Source organism: Babylonia areolata, chromosome 6, assembly GCF_041734735.1.
Source record: "Babylonia areolata isolate BAREFJ2019XMU chromosome 6, ASM4173473v1, whole genome shotgun sequence".
In the NCBI taxonomy this organism is placed as follows: Eukaryota; Metazoa; Mollusca; class Gastropoda; order Neogastropoda; family Buccinidae; genus Babylonia; species Babylonia areolata.
In genome coordinates, this window is record NC_134881.1 from 47,509,039 (window position 1) to 47,536,016 (window position 26,978).

The window sequence follows — 26,978 nt, forward strand, 5'->3', positions numbered from 1 at the left end:
TAAACAACATAAAAAAGCCATCTGATAATCCCATAGGCAGCTCCCTGTGGACTGAGTTAGCTGTGAAGAGGAGATTCAGACTTGATGTCACTGATACAGTGTGGGGATGATACAAATAAATAAAATTTTAAAAGTCAGCCAGCCAGTGTCAAAATCCCTGAGCAGTAAAGGCCCTCTCACCGGAGTTTCCCACAGAAGGACTCCCCATTGCGGGAGAGGTCTGTGGGGTCTGTGGAGATGAGGTAGTTGGAGGTCCTGCTCTTCTTCCTCTTTCTCCCGGCCAGCAGGATTTTCTGGAAGTGGAAACCTTGCCATTGATGATTGCTTCACATCTTGTGTCATGTCTGTCTGTTTCATTAATCTAGCATCAATTTTGATCTTATGTTCATGTCACGTGCGTTTCTGTTTTATCAAAATTAAAGTGTGTGTATTTCCGTTTCACTTTCGATGGACATGACTGACTTTTTATCTAAACAGAAACAATGTTTATCATTGCTGGGACAGACTTTCACTTACATAACTACATGAGTTGTGATTGTTATCGTAAACTTGCAAGTTGTTTCTTTTCTTTTACAAGCATAATCAGACAATAAGCTTGCTATTTCCAGCTTCATTTTTGTTTTGTTTTTTTGTTTTAGGGGATGTCATTCTGTGGAGGTGGATACACACTTTTTCACACACAGAAATTATTATCTTCACTTTGAAATACCTGAACAGTTATCTAGATCCAACATAACTGGCAATTAAAAAAAAAAAAATTTTTTTAATCATTTTCCTTCAGAAAGCATTTACTTTAGTTCTGTATCTCATCTTTTTTGTGTTGTAATTTAAAAAAAAAAGATCACCCCTGAATCCTCAAAATTCCCTGGCAAGGGGAGAGCACTTACAATTTTTTTTTAAAACAAAATTCTCTTGCACTGGACGGATTAATGATATGCAAAATCAGTTGACATATATATATATATATATATACACCCCTTTCAGCACTGACCTTCTTGCCCCCTTCCAGCTCGATGTGGAGGTAGTATGTGGGGAAGATGCCGCGGTCGACACCCTTCTTGTCACGGGTGATGCGGCACTTGATGGTGTGGCCCTGGGGGGCAGGCCTGGCCACAAACTCCTCCAGGTCCTCCAGGTTCAGCTCGTTGGGGGCAAAGGCCGCCTCCGCTCCCATCAGTAGTCTCCCTTCGTTTTCGCCACTGCCTGCCTGTTATCGTTTCGTCCCGTCCCAGTGCCAAGGCAAAATAAACAAGAGAGAAGCACGGCCTTGAAACAGTCATGCATGATTTTACCATCCAGTCAAACAGGAATTATGGAATAGTGGACAGGCCTTAAAAGAGTCATGCGTGATGCCCATCCATTCAAATGCAGGATTTGTTATGAAATAGGGGGTGGGGAGAGGGGGGAGGGGGAAAGAGGCTGGTGGGGGTGTCTATAAGGTATACCACCAGAGACACCAACCTCCAAAGACAAAACAAGAGGAGCACCTACACACAACAAACTCACCAACACAAAACAGTGGACATTGATCGTAACTTGTCTATTTTATTCATGACATGGCTTTCTCTTGCTTCCTCTCCCTTAGTCTCCATCTGTGTTCATAGAAGAGATTCTAAAATTGTGAAATCTACTGAAACAGGTGGGGGATCTTAGGGACTGCATTCGGGAGGTCCCTGGTGGGGTTAAGAGAAAAAAACAACAACAAACAAACAACCCCCCCCAAAAAAAAAACAAAAAAAAAAAACAAAACCAGCAGTTGAAAGTAAAAATGACAGGGTACAGGTGCAGGGCACAGCTGGACTCTAAAAAAATATATTTATGGTTTAAAAGACGTTTGGAAAGCTCTCCAGCAATCAAGGGGTTCAATTCAGCTCTGTGTGTGTGTGTGTGCATGCTCAAGTGTGTGTATGAGAGACAGTGAATGTGTGTGTGTGTGTGTGTGTGTGTGTGTGTGTGTTTGCATGCATATATGTATTCTTTTCGACGGGCACAACAGCCGAATGGTTAAAGCGTTGGACTTTCAATCTGAGGGTCCCGGTTTCGAATCACGGTGACGATGCCTGGTGGGTAAAGGGTGGACATTTTTACAATCTCCCAGGTCAACAGATGTGCAGACCTGCCAATGCCTGAACCCCCTTCGTGTGGATACGCAAGCAGAAGATCAAATATGCACGTTAAAGATCCTGTGATCCAAATCAGCATTCAGTGGGTTATGGAAACAAGAACATACCCAGCATGCACACCCCAAAAAGCGGAGTATGGCTGCCTACATGGCGGGTTGAAAACGATCATACACGTAAAAGCCCACTCGCGTATATACGAGTGAACGTAGGAGTTGCAGCCCACGAACGCAGAAGAAGAAGAAGTATTCTTTTCAATGCAACTATGTGTGAGAGTGTGTGTAAGGGAGAGGGAGAGAGAGTCTGTCTGCGCACATGTTTTCAACTCCATGAAGACAACAGCGAATATGAAACATGGTGAAACGCACAGATATATCGGATTCAGTCGCAGAGTCTGCACGAATCAGTGGCAGAGTCTGCACGTGGGTCTGAACAAAACATGAATTTACACATGAAATAGGGATGAATTTGTAGATCCCAGATCTAAATATAACAGCAGTAATGTCAATGGATTGCTGCATCATCGGCTGATTTTCATTTCGACAACCAAACTTCCACTGATGTCAAATGCCTATGTCTATCTCTGTCCACTCACTCTCTCTCTCAGTTCGTTATAGAACCAACACACAGATCTGGCCATACCTTGGACTGGCTCATCGCACATGACTCTGATGCCATGGTTGCGTCAGTGACTGTAACTGGCAAACTTTCTTCCGACCATTCTGCTGTTATATTCTTGCTGAATATTTCAAAACCTACCAGAACCAAAAAATCTGTTACTCGTCGCAACCTGAAATTCATCAACATTGACTCTTTTTCTTCTCAAGCTGCTGAACGCCTTTCCAAAATTTCTTCCTGTATCGATGTATCCACACATTACAACACTGTCCTCTCTCAACTGCTGGATGAACATGCACCCCCCACTACCCGCATGCTCCCTGACAAGACATTCGACTTGCAATACCCAAACGTCGCCAACTGGAAAGACGATCAACAAAACTGCAAGTCCACAATCAAATCTTCCGAAAACAAATAAATAAAGTCAAACATATGATCTCATCAGCAAAGACAAACTTCTTTTCTTCTCAATTTCTCAATGCCACATCCACCAAATCTCTTTACTCTGTCATGTCAAATCTTCTTGGTACTGCAAAAAAGACTCCTCTTCCTTCTGCCTACACTTTATCTGAACTCCCCAATGTCTTCTCTTCTCCTCTTTCTTTTTTGACAAAGTCCAAAATATTCGTACCATCTTAGACCAAATGTCTTTCCAACCTGCTCATCCTGATCCTCAATTCAGCGGCACTCCTCTCCATTCTTTTAATCCATTGACTGAAACAGAAGTCCATGAAATCCTGAAAGAAATGTCTTTTCCCAGTGTGTCTCACAGCTTCTCCCCACAATCACCAACATTGTCAACTCATCCCTTCTTACTGGAATGTTTCCATCCACTTTCAAAACTGCAATCATCCAGCCTCTTCTGAAGAAATCCAACCCTGATGCAAATATTTTGAAAAATTATCGACCAGTTTCTGACCTTCCTTTCCTGTCCAAACTCCTTGAAAAAGCTGTCCTGAAGCAGCTCAACAACCACCTTTGTTTCAACAATCTCCTTCACCCTTTTCAGTCTGCATATCGTACTGACCACAGCACCAAAACCACTCTCCTTCACATCCTGAACAATCTACTGCTAGCGTCTGACTCAGGAAAAATTTCCCTTCTCACTCTTCTGACTCAAGAAAAATTTCCCTTCTCACTCTCCTCGACTTGTCAGCCACCTTTGACATGATAGACCATTCAATCATTCTTTCTCGTCTTCATTTTACATTTGGTATCAACGGCACTGTTCTCAACTGGTTCAAGTCTTATCTCACTGATCGATTACAGTCTGTCATCGTTGATAATGTCCAGTCTGAACCTGTTAAAATCAAACACGGAGTCCCACAGGGATCTGTTTTAGGCCCAGTTCTCTTCACACTGTACACTGCTCTTTTCACTGGAATTATCAAACCACAATGTTAGTCATCATTCCTATGCTGATGACACTCAACTTCAGAAGAGTGATACCCCTGAAAAATTGTCCTCGCTCTTGCAAGAAACATCTGAATGCTTCCTGGACATTCAAAACTGGATGACTCTAAATAAATTACAACTGAACGCAGACAAAACCGAAGCAATGATCATAGGAACTAAACAAAAACTCTCTTCCATCACAGCTGACAAAATCAAACTTGGCAGTACATCCATCCCTCTTTCCAGCTCAGTCAGGAACCTCGGCGTTGTCCTTGACGCAACATCTAGACTTGTTGTTTCTTTCATTCTCTCTCGCCTTGACTACTGTAACTCTCTATTGTCTGGTATGCCTGCTTCATCCATTCAGCCCCTTCAGCGCATACAAAACTCTGCTGCCCGACTCATCCTCAGAAAGAAAAGATCTGAGCACATTACTCCTATTTTGCAACATCTCCATTGGCTCCCTGTCTCATACAGAATAAAGTATAAAATCAGCACTCTATGTTATAAATGTATTCACAAATCTGCCCCTTTCTATCTTTGTGGCTGCCTTCACCTCTACACTCCATCTCACTCTCTATGATCAGCTTCAGATCCACTCTGTTTACGCATACCCAGATTCAAACATTCCACTGCTGGACACTGTTCTTTCTCTGTTTCTGGACCTTGTATTTGGAATGGACTTCCTCTTTTGCTTCGTCAGGTCTCCGCACTCAGCTCTTTTAAGTCTGGCCTTAAAACCCACCTCTTCCCAAAATAGCCTTCCTCCCCTGCCTCTTCCTTGTCTTCAGTTTTCTTCAGTTTTAGAGTTATGCATGCGTGTGAATGACTGGTGTGAAAGCGCTTAGATTTGTCTCTGCACAAGATTCAGCACTATATAAATACTATCATTATTATCATTATGTACAGACAGGAAGGGGACAGATTCAACGACACCTTGACAACATAGAGAGAGCTGACCCTGACCTTCACTCCCACTGACCTGACTGACAGTGACACAGACAGGAAGGGGACAGATTCAACGACACCTTGACAACATAGAGAGAGCTGACCCTGACCTTCACTCCCACTGACCTGACTGACAGTGACACAGACAGGAAGGGGACAGATTCAATGACACCTTGACAACACAGAGAGAGCTGACCCTGACCTTCACTCCCACTGACCTGACTGACAGTGACACAGACAGGAAGGGGACAGATTCAATGACACCTTGACAACACAGAGAGAGCTGACCCTGACCTTCACTCCCACTGACCTGACTGACAGTGACACAGACAGGAAGGGGCAAGATTCAACGACACCTTGACAACACAGAGAGAGCTGACCCTGACCTTCACTCCCACTGACCTGACTGACAGTGACACAGACAGGAAGGGGACAGATTCAATGACACCTTGACAACACAGAGAGAGCTGACCCTGACCTTCACTCCCACTGACCTGACTGACAGTGACACAGACAGGAAGGGGACAGATTCAACGACACCTTGACAACATAGAGAGAGCTGACCCTGACCTTCACTCCCACTGACCTGACTGACAGTGACACAGACAGGAAGGGGACAGATTCAATGACACCTTCACAACATAGAGAGAGCTGACCCTGACCTTCACTCCCACTGACCTGACTGACAGTGACACAGACAGGAAGGGGACAGATTCAATGACACCTTGACAACACAGAGAGAGCTGACCCTGACCTTCACTCCCACTGACCTGACTGACAGTGACACAGACAGGAAGGGGACAGATTCAATGACACCTTGACAACACAGAGAGAGCTGACCCTGACCCCCACCCCCTCCCTCCCCCACAGCCCCTCACTGACCTGACTGCAGTCTGCAGCGAAGTTGGCAGACTTGGTGAGGGTGGGGGCGGGGGACCTGCGGTCTGAGGGCTGGGGGGCCACAGGCACGGAGCTGACATCCACACTCTCGATGTCTTCCTCATCCGTGATGAGGGTGGAGGGTGTGCTGGGGGACTCCCTCCTCTCCACCTCCCCCATTCCCCCCGTCCGCTCCGTCACCTGTTGCTGCTGCTGTCGGCCTCCACCCCCCCTGTCCCCCCGCTCCGCCTTGTGGGGCCGGTCCCCATCCCCTCCCCGCACCCCCTTCCTCTCCCGCCCCTTGCTGTGCTCGCCGCTGGGCAGGATGATTTCTGTTTCTGGTCAACACACACACCGCCAGCACCATGGTCACCTGCTGCTGTAAGCTGTCTTTCTTTCTTTCTTCTTTTTTTAATTTTTTGTTTTAATAAATATTCTTATTCATTCATTTCTTCTTTTTCTTTGTACAATGCACAAAACATAATACTAAACAATACAGATACATCACATTAACCTAATGCATAAATAAGAAAAAGATCTGTAATAAGACACTGGACAAATATAGGAGGAGGACATAGGATATACATATTGCATATTCTGCACTCTTTCCTTCATTATTATAAACTGCATGAACAACTGCATATTCTGCACTCTTTCCTTCATTATTATAAACTGCATGAACAACTGCATATTCTGCATTCTTTCCTTCATTATTATAAACTGCACGAACAACTGCATATTCTGCACTCTTTCCTTCATTATTATAAACTGCATGAACAACTGCATATTCTGCACTCTTTCCTTCATTATTATAAACTGCATGAACAAATGAGGGAAACAAAAATAAGCACAACAATGACAGTATGCGAAAGACCGATAATTTTTTATTTTTTAAAAAGGACAGTCAGCTGTATTTCATTAATTCATCCAATTATATTGTATCATATCTGTCTGGAGACCGTCCGTCCAAAATGGAGAATGCTGGTGATGTGTTCAGCAGTGAAACACCCCCACAACCAAACTAGATGTTGGGAGCAGTGACAGTGATCTTGATTTAAGGTGTTAGTTTCTGACAGAGAACAGGTGGCTATATATTTATATATATATTGGATTGATCAGATGACAATAGGGTGTCTCCTATAACACAAGCAACATTATCTTGGTTCTGAAGACAGACACTTCAGAAAGACATCAAAATAGACAGAAGGAGAGAAATGCAAGACAAGAAAATGAGAAAGAGAACAGGACAGGAATGAAAGGGTTTGTGTGGGTGGGTTTGCAGGTGAAATCAGGATAGAAAGAAAACAAAGCCACCTCATCACCACAACCCCCCTCACCCATAAGAAAGGCTTCAGGGAGACCTTTTCAAATTATAACAAATGTCCTCTCTTAATCATTTACAGTACTCAGATAAAAAGAAAAGGTTAAACTATTCATATGGCACCACGTCCTTCTCCCCAAGACAACTTCCAAGGTTCACCCCATCATCCCACCCCAATCCACACAGCACACACTGAGCCAAGTTACCACACAAGCTGCGATACATACAGTCACACACAGGTAACAAACTCCAAAAGCAGCATCACAGAAACAGCATGCCTCAACTGCAAACAAGCTAGTTTTGTGGATCAGTTCTATATCCACAAGATCCTTATTCAATGAAAAGACACACTAAGATACATCCACTTCTTCATATCACAGGAAATATACAGGAAAGGGACTGGGCAGAGGGGAAAAAATACAATACAGGGACACATTCACTTCCAAACTCCAACCCCATTAAGGATAAATACACAACAGAGACACATTCACTTCCAAACTCCAACCCCATTAAGGATAAATACACAACAGAGACACATTCACTTCCAAACTCCAACCCCATTAAGGATAAATACACAACAGAGACACATTCACTTCCAAACTCCAACCCCATTAAGGATAAATACACAACAGAGACACATTCAATTCCAAACTCCAACCCATTAGGGGTAAATACACAACAGAGAGACATCCAATTCCAAAGGGAATGAATTCACACTGTGTTAAAAAAATCAAGTTCCAGTGAAGAGAGAAATAATCAGTTCCATCAATGACATTTCAGATTCCTCCAACATAAAGTTATAACAGCCATGACAAATTCCACTCCACTGAAATGATTGAATTCAGTGACAAGACAATTGTTGTCAAAGAAAGCATTATGTTAAAAGTGTGTGTAAAAAAAATGTTCCACTGGAAATCTGTTTACAGATTATTAAGATATTCAGTTCCAAACATGCCTAAAAACAGCGGCAGGCAAACTGTCATGTGTATCGATAATCAACAAACACAATACTGAACAATTTTTCAGACATGGTGCCATCAGCACCGTGACAGTTCACTTTTCACATCAACTGCACACATGAACAATAGGAACAATTCACAGAGGGCCGTTAAAACAAAAACACACCAGAGTATGTCCACCATTTATGAACCATCCATCCCACACACAAAGCCCTGTCTTGTTGCTGGCCACACTCATGCTCAAGGGGTAGTAAAGGGGAATGGGATGACTGGGAGGGGGAAGGGGGAAAAGAGGGGGGATGGCAAGGATGTATCTTTGGTGAAAGCATCACTACATACTTACTTCTGGAACGGCCTGCAAAATCCACGCACACAAAACACTTCAACAGACTTCATTAAACATGCATAATTATAACATGCTAGAATGTGTTTTGTGAGAGTGCATGCTATGAGAGTGACCAATGAAATCCACGCAAGTGCTAACATCCAACAGATCTTTTGATTATTTGCATCAAATAGAAATTATGTGTGTTAATAAGTGTACATATATGAGAGGCGAATACAACTACCTTCCAACAACAGGCCACCTTGCATCTTCATATTTTTACCAAACCTCCACAGACCCTCAGTTTCTGTTTAAGTCTCTCAAGGAGGAATAATCACATTCAGACAAATCTATTTATGCTGCACCACATCCGCTAGGCAGATGACAGCAACATAAAACAATGTGCTTGTCGGGCCTTGAGTGCATGCTTACATATTTGTGTACCTATCAGAGTCGATTTCTTTTACAAAATTTTGCCACAGAACAACACTTTTGTTGCATCAGGGACCTCGGTTTATCATCCAATCCAAAAGTCTAAATGTTCAGTTTGATTTTCCAAACTGGGAAGAAAGGGAGAGTCACACTGTATTGGCAGATTAGCGTCTGAACACTCTGCCCAGCCTCCTCCTTTTAAGACCCTGGCCTGTGGGATAAAGCCCAGTCAGATCTTTCATGTCCAAATCTCTTTACCGCTGGACCTTCATCCATCTCTCATTTTCATCTTCCACACACATTCTGAATTTGGTAGGAACACTCGGACTCTGAGCCACATCTGCAAACGTACATTTTATCTACACAGCATGCAAACACTCCACACCTTAATCCACCAGGCACAGACACTGCTTGACCAAGACGCAACTTGATTTAGCCATGTTCTCTCTTGCTCTAATTTTTATTTGTATTTCTCTTTTTATTACAACAGAATTCTCTGTGTGAAATTCGGGCTGCTCTCCCCAGGGAGAGTGCATCGCTACACTACACAGCGCCACCCATATTTTTGTATTTTTTCCTGCATGCAGTTTTATTTGTTTTTCCTACTGAAGTGCATTTTTCTACAGAAGTTTGCCAGGAATAACCGTTTTGTTGCCGTGGGTTCTTTTACGTGTGCTAAGTGCATGCTGCACACAGGACCTCGATTTATTGTCTCATCTGAATGACTAGCATCCAGACCGCCACTCAAGGTCTAGTGGAGGGGAAGAATATACTGGCAGCTGAGCCATGATTCAAACCAGCACGCTCTGATTCTCTTGCCTCCTAGGCGGAAGCGTTACCTCTATGCCATCACTCCAGGGGCAACTATTAAGCTGACTGGTCCACTCAATGCTGTTTCAGTGTAAACATCACCTGATTAGCTGAGCATCATAACGTGAGACCAAAGTTTGTAGTTACTGCCCTGGCCTTGTGATCGAAAGGTCTAGAGCGTCTTGGTAATGTTACGACAGGAAAGCAGTGACCATGCTGTGTAGTCAAAAATGAACTTGTCGGAATAATTTTGATGTTGGCGTAATGTTGGAACAAACTGTGAATAAGCATAACAAAATACAGCAAAATCGTAACAGTTGGCATCTCTGAATACAAAACAACAAGCTGTTAGAATCACAACAGAAGCAGACATCCTCAACAATCACCTACCCTGCCCTGTAACCCCCGCCCCTCCCCACTCCACAACAACATCATCACCATCATACACTGATCACACTCCTGACAGCGCCTTTCACTAACTAACCTGCGTCCAGTGCCAGGTTATCGTCATCATCATCGCTGTCTGAGTCGCTATAGTCGCGGGAGGCAGTGGTGGTGGTGTTGATGACCTGAACGTTGCCGCTGCTCCCCTTGTTGTAGTCCCCCCCGACCCCCAGGCTGCTGTCGTACACCCTCTCTGTGGCCGCCGGGCCCTCGTAGGCTGATGGGGAGGGAAGCAAAACTAAATCAAAGGGCTGATACATTAAAAAAAAAAAAAATTAAAAAAAAAAAAAAAATTCCTTCAAGATTTTCAAATTGTTTCTGGCTTGATACACTATTCCTTAAGGGATGTATACCAGACAGTCATGATGGACTGTGGCCATCAGGACTGAAGAAGAAGCAACTGCTGTCCAACTATTTGGGTTGGACAATAAAGAGTGGTAACTCTCTCCATGTACAAGGTACACAACTTCACGTCAATGCTGCTTATGCTACCAAGCACTGACTTGAAGTTGAGTATACCTTGTACATGGAGTTGGCAGCATAAACAGTACTGACTTTTCTCACTGCCCCTTGTTGCACTAATGTATACATCATTCATTTCAATAAGGTCCACATGACATGATATTGTGGGATTTAGCGAAAAACATATTCTTTTTCCTTTTGCACAAAAAGAAAACCAACATACATAAATATTTCATTTAAAAAAAAAAAGTTTTAAACCCTGACCTTGCAAGCTAAGAAAATAGCACTGATTTTCAATGAGTGAGATAGAGAAAAGAGAAAACATGTGCAAAGCAAACAGACTAGTTTGTCATCCCTGTATGGATCAAAACTTGATCAGTCCTTTGGGTTCAACAAAGGCATGAGAAGAGAACCAGTGACAGATGTCAGCAGTGGTGAAAGATCAAACGAAGAGCCATGAAATCTCCACCCTCCATAACAGAATGTAGGGATTGGTGCACAGCAGCTGAGTGGTCAAAGCATTGGACTTTCAATCTGTAGGTCCTGGGTTCAAATCCTGGTTGCGGTGCCATGTGGATTAACCCCTAGGCTGCCTGCATGACGAGATAACTCGTCATGGCAAGCATGTATGCTTCGCTGTCTGCATGACGAGATAACTCGTCATCGAAATATTCTGACTTTTCCCTGGTTTGCATTCACTTCCTTGGCAAAAATAGTGGTAGCTTTAGCCTCGGGAATCTCTCTAGATTCTATTCATAGCTAGAAACCCCATCTACGTCATGAAGCAGTCCTTTATTTGAACGTTTTGGTTGGGTCACTGTCCAAGTGTTTGCCTGACTTCTCTCCTCGCTCGCTCAACAAAATGTCGGACTGACGCCGTGCTCAAGACATGCGATCGTGACGAACTAAATCAACCATGATTTCTTTCTTTAGCTGATGCTCAGAAAGAATTGAAGCATAAATTCAAAGGAGAAGATAGTGATGAACATTTATAGGACGATCTGATAGAAAATAAAGGGAGTAATCAAGAGAGTGGCCAAGATGCGACTGTCAGTGAGTGATGCCGGCTGTACAGATGTTAGCAGACGACAGATGACCGAATTAACAGCAGAGCGATATTCTTGGCACGCAGCCAACGCGGTCTGATGAAAACTGAATCAAGTGACTGTGTGAGAGGGGTGAGGAGGAGGGGGGTGGAGACTGAGGGGGCGTGGCCTCACATCCATCTTATCACTTGGAGAAGTCACAATGTATTGTGTATCTATCTCTTTAAAAAAATATATATATTGTGGTTGTTCTAGTATGATTTTGTGTTTGCAGATATCCATTTGTCCAGAAAATATGATGTTTTTGTGCAAATTACCTGACTAATGTTTGTAATGAACAAGTTGAAAATGTGACAAAAAACAAAACACTGATTTCAAAACAACAGCATGTCACTAAAAATATATAAAATGGGAAAACAGCATGTGTTTTGTATTCTTTATTCATTTACCTTTCAGAAAATATATACTTTTATGGGTCTTTCTCCAATAACAAAGAGCACAGAATTTTTTGAAAATTTATACCCGTTTTTTGTGAAAAAAACCCTGGCAAATAGATTTCACTTAAATCTTATTTTCCTGGCAGCGAAAGGGTTAAAAAGGTGGAGGTTTTTCCAATCTCCCAAGTCAACATATGTGCAGACCTGTGGTGCCTGAACCCCTTTCATGTGCATACACTGTACACATTAAAGATCCCTTGTTCCATGCCACAGCTCAGTGGGTCATGAATAAAACGACAGATCCAGCATGCACACCCTTGAAAACAGTGTATGGCTGCCTCCAGGGTGAGGTAAAAACAGTCATGCACTTTTGTTAAAGCCCACTCCTATATCACTGAACATGGGAGTTGCAATCCCAGATAGCAGGAGATACAATGCAGTGATGAGAGTTGCCCCTAACTAAAGCGCAGGAGCTTCAAGACTATGAGCTATTTAGCAAGTCATCTTAATAAACAAATAAACAAACAAACTATCCCTTCTTCAGAAGTAAAGACTACCCAGATGTGTGAGGGTGGCAAGTGGTAGGCATCACCTCTGGAAGCATGACCACTATTAGTACCCTGCTGGATCTTACACAATACTTTGCTTCTAGTCCACAGGTAATAAAAACGTCACACCAATTAGTCTGAAGGCAGGTGATGTGGTCAGGTAAGTGAAAAAAAAGACAAAAAGAGAGAGAGAAATAAAGTGAAGGAAGGAGAAGGAAAGCACATGACAGGCGAAGAGAACGGGAGGAAAAAAAGGGAAAAAAAAAGAAAAGAAAAAAGATGAGGAGATGATGATATAGATACTTATACAGCACCTGTCCTTGGTTGGAGACCAAGCTTGAAGCCCTTTACAAACATGAAGTCATTTCAACGACAGGCTGCCTACCTGGGGAGAGCTGACAGACAGCCGCCAGTGGGCGCTCATCATTTGTTTTCTGTCATTTGATCAGGTTCAGTCATGCAAACATACACACTCATACAGACACCTAACACTTTACATGTATGACTGTTTTGTTTATTTACCCCGCTATGTAGGCAGCCATACTCCATTTTCAGGAGGGGGAGGTGCATGCTGGGTATGTTCTTATTTCTGCAACCCACAGAACGCTAACATGGATTACAGGATCTTTAACATGCGTATTTGATCTTCTGCATGCATGTGCTCATTAACGGGTTTCAGACACAGGCAGGTCTGCACATATGTTGGACCGGGAGATCAGAAAAAAATCTGCACCCTTTATCCACCAGGCGCCATTACCGAAACTCTAACCTGGGACCCTCATACTGAAAGTCCAAGGCTTTAACAAATGAGAAGAGAGGGCAGAAGCAGGACCATGCGGCACGCACCGAAGTCCGGTGTGGCAGGCTTGGAGGCAGAGGACCCAACCAGAGGTTTGTTCTCTTCTCGGGTCCGGCGCCCAGAACTGTTGGGGCGGCCAGCGCTGTTGGGGCGACTGTTGTCGTTACGCTGAACCATCAGGTTCTGCTCCCGCTTCCTCCGGTTCTGCTGCTGGATCAGGTCCTTCTGCAACCGTCCATCACACACACATCACTGATCAAGGGTCCATCACACACACATCACTGATCAAGGGTCCATCACACACACATCACTGATCAAGGGTCCATCACACACACATCACTGATCAAGGGTCCATCACACACACACATCACTGATCAAGGGTCCATCACACACACACATCACTGATCAAGGGTCCATCACACACACACATCACTGATCAAGGGTCCATCACACACACACACATCACTGATCAAGGGTCCATCACACACACATCACTGATCAACCGTCCATCACACACACACATCACTGATCAAGGGTCCATCACACACACATCACTGATCAACCGTCCATCACACACACACATCACTGATCAACCGTCCATCACACACACACATCACTGATCAACCGTCCATCACACACACATCACTGATCAAGGGTCCATCACACACACACATCACTGATCAAGGGTCCATCACACACACACATCACTGATCAAGGGTCCATCACACACACATCACTGATCAAGTATCCATCAGACACACACATCACTGATCAACCGTCCATCACACACACACATCACTGATCAACCGTCCATCACACACACATCACTGATCAACCGTCCATCACACACACACATCACTGATCAAGGGTCCATCACACACACACATCACTGATCAAGTATCCATCAGACACACACATCACTGATCAACCGTCCATCACACACACACATCACTGATCAACCGTCCATCACACACACACATCACTGATCAAGGGTCCATCACACACACACATCACTGATCAAGTATCCATCAGACACACACATCACTGATCAACGGTCCATCACACACACACATCACTGATCAACCGTCCATCACACACACATCACTGATCAAGGGTCCATCACACACACACATCACTGATCAACCGTCCATCACACACACACATCACTGATCAAGGGTCCATCACACACACACATCACTGATCAAGGGTCCATCACACACACACATCACTGATCAAGGGTCCATCACACACACATCACTGATCAACCGTCCATCACACACACACATCACTGATCAAGGGTCCATCACACACACATCACTGATCAAGGGTCCATCACACACACATCACTGATCAAGGGTCCATCACACACACACATCACTGATCAAGGGTCCATCACACACACATCACTGATCAAGGGTCCATCACACACACATCACTGATCAAGGGTCCATCACACACACACATCACTGATCAACCGTCCATCACACACACACATCACTGATCAAGGGTCTGTCTGGAACCATCACACAAAACTAATCAAGGGATGGTCAGCAACCGTCATACAAAAGTGATCAAGTGTCTGTCACGAACCAGAACACCCAAAAAAGAGTCTGGGAAACAAAAACAAAAAAACAAAACAAAAAAGTTTTTCTTCTCTTTAGTTTTATCTCACTGCCTGTTACTGACAAAAAAAATTGACTTGTTTTCACATTTTTTCTTTTTTTCAATACTTACAATTCACCCTTTCTTCCCACCTCTTCACCCTCCTTCCCCTCTCCACCCTACCCACTTCCCACACCTCTCTGCCAAGACAATGTGGCCACTGAAGCCCTGTTCCAGCAGTGATCCCAATTTTGGTTTCTCCTCTTCTTCCTCCATGCCACCTTCAGCAGCAATGACAGAATCCCTGATAGTGCTGCTACCAGGGACATGCAGGAGGCTCTGAGAAATTAAATGTCTTTCAGCATGGCTCCACAGCACACAACTAATAATTACACTTAAGTCAGAAGCATTATGCGGCAGCAGATCATTTTCTTTCAGCAGATTCCTGTCTCCTGAGAATAAACATGGGGTGTGGGGAGAGGAGGGAGGAATATGAAAGCTGAAATAACCAACAAAGATTCTGTGCATCAATGCAGTCTGACATGGGCAGTAATATCTGAAGCGATTTAAAAGTTAGCTTCAGTCACATCAACTAATGACCAGCCACTGAATGAATGATCAGATCAACTACTGACAGTCACTGAAAGAGTGATCAAATCAACTAGTGACTGATCACTGACAGAGTGATCAAATGAGCTACTGAACAACCATTCAGTGAATGATAAAATCAACTACTGACCAGTAACTCCATGAATGATCAGCTCCTGACCAACCACACCATGAATGATCACATAACTGCTGACCAATCATTCAGGGAGTGACAACTCTTTAACCTTGTATGGGGACAAGAAAAACACATGCTCTGTTCACATGAATCAGCACAAGCAGATTCTCTATGTAAAAAAAAAAAAAAAAAAAAAAAAGATTCTGAGCTTATTAACCTTTTCAACGAACACAATCAAACATAATTCATTTTCACAGTATATTTCTTCCCTTCCAGCATTCAAAATCATCAGGCATCCTTTCTTTGAAATTTGTATTTGTTCCATCCCTTCAAAATCACTGTGCATCCATTGTTTAACGACATACATACCTACATATACCACTGACCTGTTTGTCCAGTTTGGACTTGGCGTAGGAGACATCGTCCTGTATGCTGAAACACAGCCACAGCAAAACACAGCATGTGATTCCACTACATACATCACATGAGCTCAAAGTAATCGCCACTGCACTAACATGGCACACAGTCGTTTCACTCGTCTCCAGTCGATAAACACCGACAAACACCACCTGACAACACACGTCAACCAGCACTGCCCAACAGTGCTTGTCATGGAGTCTTCACCACAAAATGGCAGGAACTTGCACAGCACAACTGGTCCAGCATGGGATGTCAGTTTTAACTGAAGCTTGTGACTTCCTTCCTAGTGTAAGCAACACAGAAAGCCCCGACAGTTGCTGACAGACAGCAGCTGTCTGAGAATTGTGCGCACAACATCTTGCACTCCCTCACCATGTATGTACACTGGCAACCAGCCGTCTCCAAACATCTTTTCAATTTTTTGCAAGCACACAGATGAGATGGATGGCTGGTCCAAGGGATGGAACTCTCCAATGATACTAGTAGTGTGAATCCCAATGGTATTTGTTTCTTACATCTGAGGAGCACCGTGGCTTGACAGCAACTAGCTGGCTGTGTCTGACTGAAGGTGTTGTATCAGGCTGACAGCAACTAGCTGGCTGTGTCTGACTGAAGGTGTTGTATCAGGCTGACAGCAACTGGCTGGCTGTGTCTGACTGAAGGTGTTGTATCAGGCTGACAGCAACTAGCTGGCTGTGTCTGACTGAAGGTGTTGTATCAGGCTGACAGCAACTAGCTGGCTGTGTCTGACTGAAGGTGTTGTATCAGGCTGACAGCAACTAGCTGGCTGTGTCTGACTGAAGGTGTTGTATCAGGCTGACAGCAACTAGCTGGCTGTGTCTGACTGAAGGTGTTGTTGTATCAGGCTGACAGCAACTAACTGGCTGTGTCTGACTGAAGGTGGTGTTGTATCAGGCTGACAGCAACTAGCTGGCTGTGTCTGACTGAAGGTGGTGTTGTATCAGGCTGACAGCAACTAGCTGGCTGTGTCTGACTGAAGGTGGTGTTGTATCAGGCTGACAGCAACTAACTGGCTGTGTCTGACTGAAGGTGGTGTTGTATCAGGCTGACAGCAACTAACTGGCTGTGTCTGACTGAAGGTGGTGTATCAGGCTGACAGCAACTAACTGGCTGTGTCTGACTGAAGGTGTTGTATCAGGCTGACAGCAACTAGCTGGCTGTGTCTGACTGAAGGTGTTGTATCAGGCTGACAGCAACTAGCTGGCTGTGTCTGACTGAAGGTGTTGTATCAGGCTGACAGCAACTAGCTGGCTGTGTCTGACTGAAGGTGTTGTATCAGGCTGACAGCAACTAGCTGGCTGTGTCTGACTGAAGGTGTTGTATCAGGCTGACAGCAACTAGCTGGCTGTGTCTGACTGAAGGTGGTGTTGTATCAGGCTGACAGCAACTAACTGGCTGTGTCTGACTGAAGGTGGTGTTGTATCAGGCTGACAGCAACTAGCTGGCTGTGTCTGACTGAAGGTGGTGTTGTATCAGGCTGACAGCAACTAGCTGGCTGTGTCTGACTGAAGGTGGTGTTGTATCAGGCTGACAGCAACTAACTGGCTGTGTCTGACTGAAGGTGGTGTTGTATCAGGCTGACAGCAACTAACTGGCTGTGTCTGACTGAAGGTGTTGTATCAGGCTGACAGCAACTAGCTGGCTGTGTCTGACTGAAGGTGGTGTATCAGGCTGACAGCAACTAGCTGGCTGTGTCTGACTGAAGGTGTTGTATCAGGCTGACAGCAACTAGCTGGCTGTGTCTGACTGAAGGTGTTGTATCAGGCTGACAGCAACTAGCTGGCTGTGTCTGACTGAAGGTGGTTGTATCAGGCTGACAGCAACTAGCTGGCTGTGTCTGACTGAAGGTGGTTGTATCAGGCTGACAGCAACTAGCTGGCTGTGTCTGACTGAAGGTGGTGTATCAGGCTGACAGCAACTAGCTGGCTGTGTCTGACTGAAGGTGTTGTATCAGGCTGACAGCAACTAGCTGGCTGTGTCTGACTGAAGGTGTTGTATCAGGCTGACAGCAACTAGCTGGCTGTGTCTGACTGAAGGTGGTGTATCAGGCTGACAGCAACTGGCTGGCTGTGTCTGACTGAAGGTGTTGTATCAGGCTGACAGCAACTAGCTGGCTGTGTCTGACTGAAGGTGTTGTATCAGGCTGACAGCAACTAGCTGGCTGTGTCTGACTGAAGGTGTTGTATCAGGCTGACAGCAACTAACTGGCTGTGTCTGACTGAAGGTGTTGTTGTATCAGGCTGACAGCAACTAGCTGGCTGTGTCTGACTGAAGGTGTTGTATCAGGCTGACAGCAACTAGCTGGCTGTGTCTGACTGAAGGTGTTGTATCAGGCTGACAGCAACTAGCTGGCTGTGTCTGACTGAAGGTGTTGTATCAGGCTGACAGCAACTGGCTGGGCTTAGTGTGAATGTAGCTTATGAAGAATGGTCTATGAATATGCAAGATATCCACACAAACACAAACACACACTGAGAGAAAGGACAACACTTCAACGCAAAGAAACAAAGTTTGTCAACTTTTTGGTTTGCCTTCTGAGTCAACAGAAATATTTGGTGTTGCTGAAGGTTCTAATTTCACTCAAATATGGTCACAACTTCTCTAATTACTGTGGAATACAAAATTCACATCTGAAAAATTGACTAAAATGGAACATGAATGTGAAGAAGAAAAACAGGTCATGTATATCATAAGCTCAGCTTGCTGTAGCTGTTATTCATTCTGTACTGTTGCACAGCATTTATCTTTAATATATATATATATCTTTTTTAAATGATACATAAAACCAACTTGGTGTTCATCTCTTGCTTCATGTCTGCAGCAGACAACAGTGACAGGAATTTGACCCTCCCCCTCCACTATACCCTCCTCCACCCTCCCTTTTCCATGCTGCCCCCTCCCTCAAACCCCTGCAACTTAAGCTGCCATAATTACATCTCCCTCTCCCTGTCATCTCCAGTCCCCTCTCTGTACTTTGGTCATTGTCTGCATTGATGTCTTGCCCCTTACTCCTCTGTCACTACCCCCTCTGTCACTACCCCAGTGCCCTTTCTCTGTCTCTGTACTTTGGTCATTGTCTGCATTGATGTCTTGCCCCTTACCCTCTGTCACTACCCCCATGCCCTTTCTCTGTCTCTGTACTTTGGTCACTGTCTGCATTGATGTCCTGCCCCTTACTCCTCTGTCACTACCCCCATGCCCTTTCTCTGTCTCTGTACTTTGGTCATTGTCTGCATTGATGTCTTGCCCCTTACTCCTCTGTCACTACCCCCATGCCCTTTCTCTGTCTCTGTACTTTGGTCATTGTCTGCATTGATGTCTTGCCCCTTACTCCTCTCCCTACCCCCTCTGTCACTACCCCAATGCCCTTTCTCTGTCTCTGTACTTTGGTCATTGTCTGCATTGATGTCTTGCCCCTTACTCCTCTCCCTACCCCCTCTGTCACTACCCCAGTGCCCTTTCTCTGTCTGTCTCTGTCAAAAGTCCTGGAGGTATTTCTGACTGATAATTCTGAATCCAAAGCACTGTTTTCCATCCATCCATTCCTGACATTTTTTCTCCCAAAGAAATATTGATAATCTAAATCTGTCTCTTCTGCCCTTCAATCAGCAAGTCTGCAGACTAAACCAAACCAAACCAAGAAGGTAAAAAAAAAAAAGGAAAGAAAAGAGAGCAGCAAAGAGCACAATATATCACATGACACGTGATCTGTATGAAACCAGAAGTTGATCCCAGTCATAAGAGACATTCTGAGAGAGAGAGAGAGAGAGAGGGGGGGGTGGGGGGGGGGGCAGGTGAAGGGGTGGAGAAGGGGAGATGAAAAAAAAATATCAAAAGGGTGTGTGTGTGTGTGTGTGTGTGTGTGTGTGTGTGTGTGTGTGTGTGTGTGTGTGTGTGTGTGTGTGTGCTGCATGCATGTAAAAGTGAGCAGGAAAGAGGGCAGTTGGGAGGAAGACAACAAGAGGAAGAGAGGAGGAGACAAGGGAGGGGTGAATGGAAGAAACACAGAACAGACAGGAGTGCTGAGAGTCAATATGTGTCAGATGACCACACATCACACACACATGCACACACAAACACACACACACACACACACACACACACACACACACACACACACACATGCATACTCACACTAAAACACACACATGTACACACACACACATGCACACATACACACACACACACACTCTCTCTCTCTCTCTCTCTAATTCAAACACACACACACACACACACACACACACACACACACACACACACACACACACAAGCACATGTTGACACCACCCCTCTCTGTCTGTCTCTCTCACACACACACAACTTACTCACTCACACACACATATACACACAAACATACAAATACTTACAAACACACACAGACATGGTTCATGGATGATGCTCTACATTATAAGTGGGCAGGCTCTATAACAGCAGTGTGAAGCATTGGCTGTTAAGCATGGCAGTCCACTGAACTAAAGCACAGACAGATTTGTTAATGATGTGACAGTATGCAACGGCAATTCATCTGAAGGCACCAGCATAAAAACATCTTTGAAACACTTTCAGTTTAAACTTTCTATGAAGAGATCAAATCTTAACAACACGTTATCTCAAAACAGTTAATGGATAGGAAGGTTGCAACTCAGGTAGAATGTAAGTCTGGTTCTAAATCATTTTGTGTGTACGTACGCGTGTGTGTGTTTGAGCATGCGTTCACATGCGCACGTGTTCATACAGAGGCCTATACCAGACAAAAAGCTTTTTTGTGTGTGTGGTTAATAGCGAATTAAAATGGACAATACTTGTGTTCGAGCTTTCTTGATTTGAAAGGCTGCTTTGAACAACAATAAGAAAAGTCAACAAATTTAAAGTATATCAGATGACAAATAATCTATCTGAAACCAAAACTGATTTCACTCACTGTAACACTGAGAGAGAGTGAGAGAGACATAGAGTATAGACAGAGACAGAGACAGTGAGACAGAGAGGAGGGAAGGGAAGGGAGGGGGAGGGGCAGTGTGTGGTCTGTGTGGTCAGGGGGGTAAATATTAGGTGGAGGGAAGGGGCAGAGAATGTATGGGAAAACTATCAAGCCTAATGATACCTATACTCTGCATCATCCAGTGTGTCCTTCAGGCTTCATGTGCACAGTCCAGTATGTAATCTTGGGATTTTTGATCAACATATATATATATATATATATATATATATATATATATATATATATATACATTGTGTGTGTGTGTGTGTGTGTGTGTGTGTGCGTGCGCTGCATGCATGCATGTAAATGTGAACGCAAGTGAGAGTGTGAGAGAGGGGGTGTAAAGGAGGAGAGAAACAGACATGGGAGAGGTGGGATGAATCACAGAGAGGAGTTAAAGGATGCACAGAGTGAACATAAAACGTCAGATGACAGCATGTCTCACATACACTGATCACACACACACACACACACACACACATATAGACACACACACCCACACACACACACACACCCACACACACACACACACACACATGGACAGAGAGACAAAAGAGACAGAAAAAAAAAGACTGAAAGACAAGAGATAGAAAAAATCAGATACTGATGACAGCTGCAGACAACACACTCCAAACTGCCCCTGAAGTATAAGTAACAATGGGCAGAAAAGAGTCACAGAGGGCACAGAATACAACACAAGCTGGAAACTTTCCTCTCCACCATAATAAAACCCCAAAGTAATGAAGCGAAAGCTGTGGAATCAGCCGGAGCACCACAGGACTGATCTCCCTTCTCTGGCAATACTGTTTTCAACACCTTCACCAAGTGATCCTTAACCCAAGGTCCATGCCATCACATGGAGTGACCAACATTTTCATGGCTCTGGTTCTGAATTATAAATGGGCAGGCTCTGTTCACCAGGCTCAAGCAGTGGCTATTAAGCTTGACTGGTCCATTGAACCATGGCACGGACACATTTGTTAATGATGTGAAAGCATGGAGAAATGATACAGCTGTGTTATATATTCTATGAATGTATGTTCACGCTTGCAGAAACACTGGCATATGAATGCAACCACACACACACACACATGTGCTCACAGACACACACACTGCATGTATACACATGGACATTTGTATGCATAAACACGCATGCACATAAATCCACAAGCAAGCAAAGTCAAGCAAAGGTTTGTGCAATGCAGTGCATAACCCTCTGTCACTAAGTCAGAAGTGAGCTGGGGCAAGAAACTGGCTGAGGGGAGGTCAAGTATTGAATGTAATACTGTGATAGATTTTGATTCTGCAGTGCCTTTATCTACATGACACACCCACAGAAAACACAACATCTGTAGACATCAACATAAACATCTCTTTGAAACACTTCTGATTTTTTCAACTCCAGTAGGCTGCTGTAGGCTCCAGTAGGAGGAAGGTGGCAAGATGGCTAAGACGCTCGTTTGCCAATACAGTGTCCAGGAGGGTCTGGGTTTGAATCCCAGTCTCATCCTTTCTTCCTAGTTTGACTGGAAAATCTAACTGAGCATCAAGTCATTCGGATGAGAGGATAAACCAAGGCCCCGGTGCAGCACGCACTTGGCGCAATTAAAAAGAACCCATGGCAACGAGTGTTGTCCTCTGGCAAAATTCTGTAGAAAATCAATATATGTGCATGCCCTCAAGACCTGACTAAATGCGTTAGGTTATGCTGCTGGTCAGGCATCAGCCTTGTGGATGTGGTGTGGCACATACAGATTTGTCTAAACGCAGTGAGAAAGTGAAACTGAAACTAGCAAGCTGTAGCTCAGGCACAGAGAAAGAGAGAGAGAGAGTGAGTCTGTGTGTGATATTGAACAGGTTTTCGCTGTTGGAAAGAGCATTAAAAGCTTCTTTTTTCTAAGAAAAAGAAAATGACCACAAAGTGACATCAGACTCATTTTGTGATAGTGGGTCACACACACTCACACCCACACACACATACCCGCACAGACCTAAACACACACACACACACAAGACACTCATACCCACACACACTCTCATATCCCCCCTCCCCATACCTCCCTACCCCCACCCCCCACCCCCACTGCACAAACACACTCTCACACCCACACAGACACACACACACACACACACACGCACACTCATGCTCACTCACACACATACACACATGCTTATTCACTCTCACACACAAACACACACACAGAAACACACACACACACATATATATATACACACACACCAACCAAATGATCCATCACACTTCAAAGCCCACCAGACCAGCCACCAAAGACAGACATTTGCACACTCCACATCCAGGTTAACACCCTGCCTTGCAGGCTGTACACAATGTCAGACAAAAACATGAGTGCTTCCATGTATGTTGTTTCTGTTCTTTCAAACAGTTCCAGCAGACTGTGATTATGTTTACAAACAGAATTTGGACAATCCTCCATTGCAACAGAGAGGGCTTTTATTTTTAACCCCCCCCCCCCCCCCCCCCCCCGCCCCTCTCTCTCTCTCTTCCTTTCTCTCAATATCTTTTTTTTTTTATTTTTTTTTTTAAATTTCAGTTCTGTTCAATCTGGTTTTTTCCTTAGTTTTAAAAATAGTTATCTTTATATGTACATGTTCTCATGTGGACTGGCTGGTGGCCTTTGCATTAAATGTTCTCTCTCTCAGTCTTGTCAATTCACAAGGAGGCAGCAACAGCAGCAGCAAGAGAAAGGCTAGGACCCTGGACAAGACACTCACCTGCCTGGAGGACTGTTCATAGTGACACGCTCAGTGGACCTGCACACACACACAGAGGTAGACACCAATCAACGATTGATTCTACAACAAAAATGGAAAGAGAATGGGCCAAAAACAGGAAAAACATGTGCATTCATGTTTTTTCACCTCTGTATACATGTGGGCAATCACACCTCATCACACACTTTAAGCTCACATGTTCACACACACACAGGCACACACATGCATGCATAACCACAAACACACGCAAACACATACACATGTACACACACCAGCTGAGACCGATAAATCAATTTTATGTCAAGAATGGCAAGATCTAGAGTTGAACATATAGTTAACAGGTGCAAACCTGCTCTCAAACCCATGTGTTAATGCATTCAAGCTCACACACACACACACACACACACACACACCTTGCAACATACAAACACATACCCACATGTATTAATGTCATACATTATGCTTAAGAGGTTGTCTGCTCTTCCTCCAGCTTACAACCCACCAACACAGTACTGTATCTGTGTCAACAATCAACTCCAGTATTGATTGTCATGTCTCTATTCAAATATTGTCAATGGAAGACCCCTCACATAATATCAGGAGAGGGGGCCGGGGGTGGGGGGGGTGGGGGGGATTTAAAGCAAGCAGGCAAGCACAAGAAAAAGAAAAGAAAAAAAAAGAATAACACTTCTATACACATAGTGTGTATACATACATATATACATGTGCATATATACACACATGACATATATATATATATATATGATACTTCACACTGATAACAGCCATTTTCAATCTATCATTTTATCACCCTGATGTTCTTGCAGACAATACACACACACACACACACACACACCATACACACACATGCGCATACACACATGTGTGCACATACACACACGTACACACACACACAGAGAATCCAGCAATACCCTCGGAGACGTGCGTGGAAAGACCAGTAATACAGAGGCCACATTGAGAAGGTTCAGTCAAGAATTCACCATTCACCCCTCACTCCCTCCTGTCTCTCTCAACTCTCCTCTCTTCCTGTTTCCAAGTCCTTGCCGTCCACTCTCAAACAACACCAGTCTGCTTGGAAAGGATTAAAACTAAATATGAAAGGATTAAAACTAAATATCACTTTGCCGTCCATCCTTACACAACACCAGTCTACTCTGAAAGGATTAAAATTAAATATCACCTTGCCGTCCACCCTTACACAACATCAGTCTGCTCAGAAATGATTAAAGCAACAGTTCACTCTTTGAAAACACCAGTCTGCTCAGAAATGATTGAAACTAAATATCATCTTGTCATCCACTCAAAAAAACACCAGTCTTCTCAGAAATGAAGAAAACTAAATATCACCTTGCTGTCCACTCGTAAAACTCCAGTCTGCTCAGAAAGTTAAAAACTAAATATCACCTTGGCATCCACTCTTACCAGTACACTCAGAAATAACCAAAACAGCGAGGTGTTTCATTTAAATGAAATTTTTTAAAAACACACACACACACAAACCCCCCTCCCCCCAACTTATTTATTTCTTGTCACGAGGGGGCATTGTTCAGTCCTCTTACAAAGCCCTACACTTGGAAATAATTATCATAATGACATTATGACTGTGACGTTTTTTATTCTATTATTCCCTTCTTGTTCTTGGGTGGTATATGCATTCGCTGTTTGTTTGTTTGTTTTTTTAACCCATGAGCTTTTATGAAATGTGTGCCCCTTTCTGTCTGCCATTCATGTAGTCACAATCCCTTTTCCAAAGGCAATGAATGACAGCCAATGCACAGGGTCATGGGAGAGGCACAACCTTTGCCTGAAGATCTTTGACAGCTTTAGACACTGTGACAAATACAAGGTAATGTTTGTGATGTGTCTTCTTCCTCCTCTGTGTTCTTTGGCTACAATTCCCACGTTCACCCCAATACATATACAAGTGGGCTTTTGCCTGCATAATAGCCATTTTTACCCTGTCAAACTCCACTTTAAGGGGGAGGGGAGGGCATATAAATTATACTGGGTTATGTTCATAACCCACAAAAGCTGACAAGGACTACGGTATTGCTGACCTGCAAAATTTTGCTCTTCTCCATGAGCATAACACTAACACAGATCATGGGATCTTTAACATGTGTATTTGGGGTATTGTGCAGTGCCTGATGGGTGCCTGAAGGGTGGGGATTTCCCCCCTGGTCAGTTTTCCCTGGTCAACAGACATGTTGGTGCCTGAACCTTCCCTCCTCCCTTGTACCTTCCCACCCCCTCCCTCACGTCTTCACACCATACAGAGTAAATACATGTTAACAATCCCTTGACTGGTACATCAGCCAAGCTGTTAAAGCATTGGACATCTCAGGGTCCTGGGTTTGAATCCTGGGTTGCAGCACTTGGCAGATCATAGAAACAAGGACATACCCAGCATGCACCACACCCTGCTCTGCCTCCTGAAAACAGAGTGTGGATGCCTACAGAGTGACAGTCATACTCATAAAAGAACACTTGTTCCTACGAATAAACATGTGAGTTGTGGCTCACGAACGCAGAAGAAAAAAGAACAATGCCAAATACACAGTAAAACAACAGAAGGACTGTGAAGACACACAAATTGTCAGCTAGCACTAGCAGCATTTCACAACAGGGACTTCAGCAAACTGATGGTGGTGGTGTGGATGAGGTGGTGTGTGCACTGAAGTTGATCCAAGAGATGCAAAGGAAAGAAAAAAAGAACAAAAACAAAAAAAACAACCTCTTCTCTACTCTTCACCCATAATGTACACAGTCTGGATCACACTTAGTCACACAACTGTCAGCTCCCACAAAAACCACTGCTGCTCTCTGTCCTCTTTTCCTATCAAAGTTTGCAGGTTTCCCAACACTCAATTATCGCTGGGCACCTGCCTTCAGCAAACTTTTTGCTAGTTGTTGTT

The 26,978-nt window shown here is 44.1% G+C and overlaps 1 protein-coding gene across 10 annotated transcripts in view; it reads right to left on the reverse strand.

Annotated features, from left to right (window-relative positions):
• LOC143283100 (protein king tubby-like) overlaps window positions 1-26,978 on the reverse strand; it is a 109,033-nt gene that overhangs the window by 9,651 nt on the left and 72,404 nt on the right. For 7 of the 10 annotated variants that reach the window (XM_076589190.1, XM_076589191.1, XM_076589189.1 and 4 more), the window contains 8 exons: window positions 24,043-24,081; window positions 16,256-16,301; window positions 13,591-13,768; window positions 10,292-10,468; window positions 8,584-8,595; window positions 5,964-6,298; window positions 992-1,207; window positions 181-293 (listed from right to left, as the gene is read on the reverse strand). In XM_076589190.1, coding sequence (XP_076445305.1) covers window positions 181-293; window positions 992-1,207; window positions 5,964-6,298; window positions 8,584-8,595; window positions 10,292-10,468; window positions 13,591-13,768; window positions 16,256-16,301; window positions 24,043-24,062 — 1,097 coding nt within the window. In that variant the 5' untranslated portion in view covers window positions 24,063-24,081. Of the gene's footprint in view, window positions 1-180; window positions 294-991; window positions 1,208-5,963; window positions 6,299-8,583; window positions 8,596-10,291; window positions 10,469-13,590; window positions 13,769-16,255; window positions 16,302-24,042; window positions 24,082-24,974; window positions 25,034-25,410; window positions 25,477-26,978 lie in introns of those variants that run through there. The other 3 variants (XM_076589192.1, XM_076589186.1, XM_076589187.1) reach the window with 3 other exon arrangements.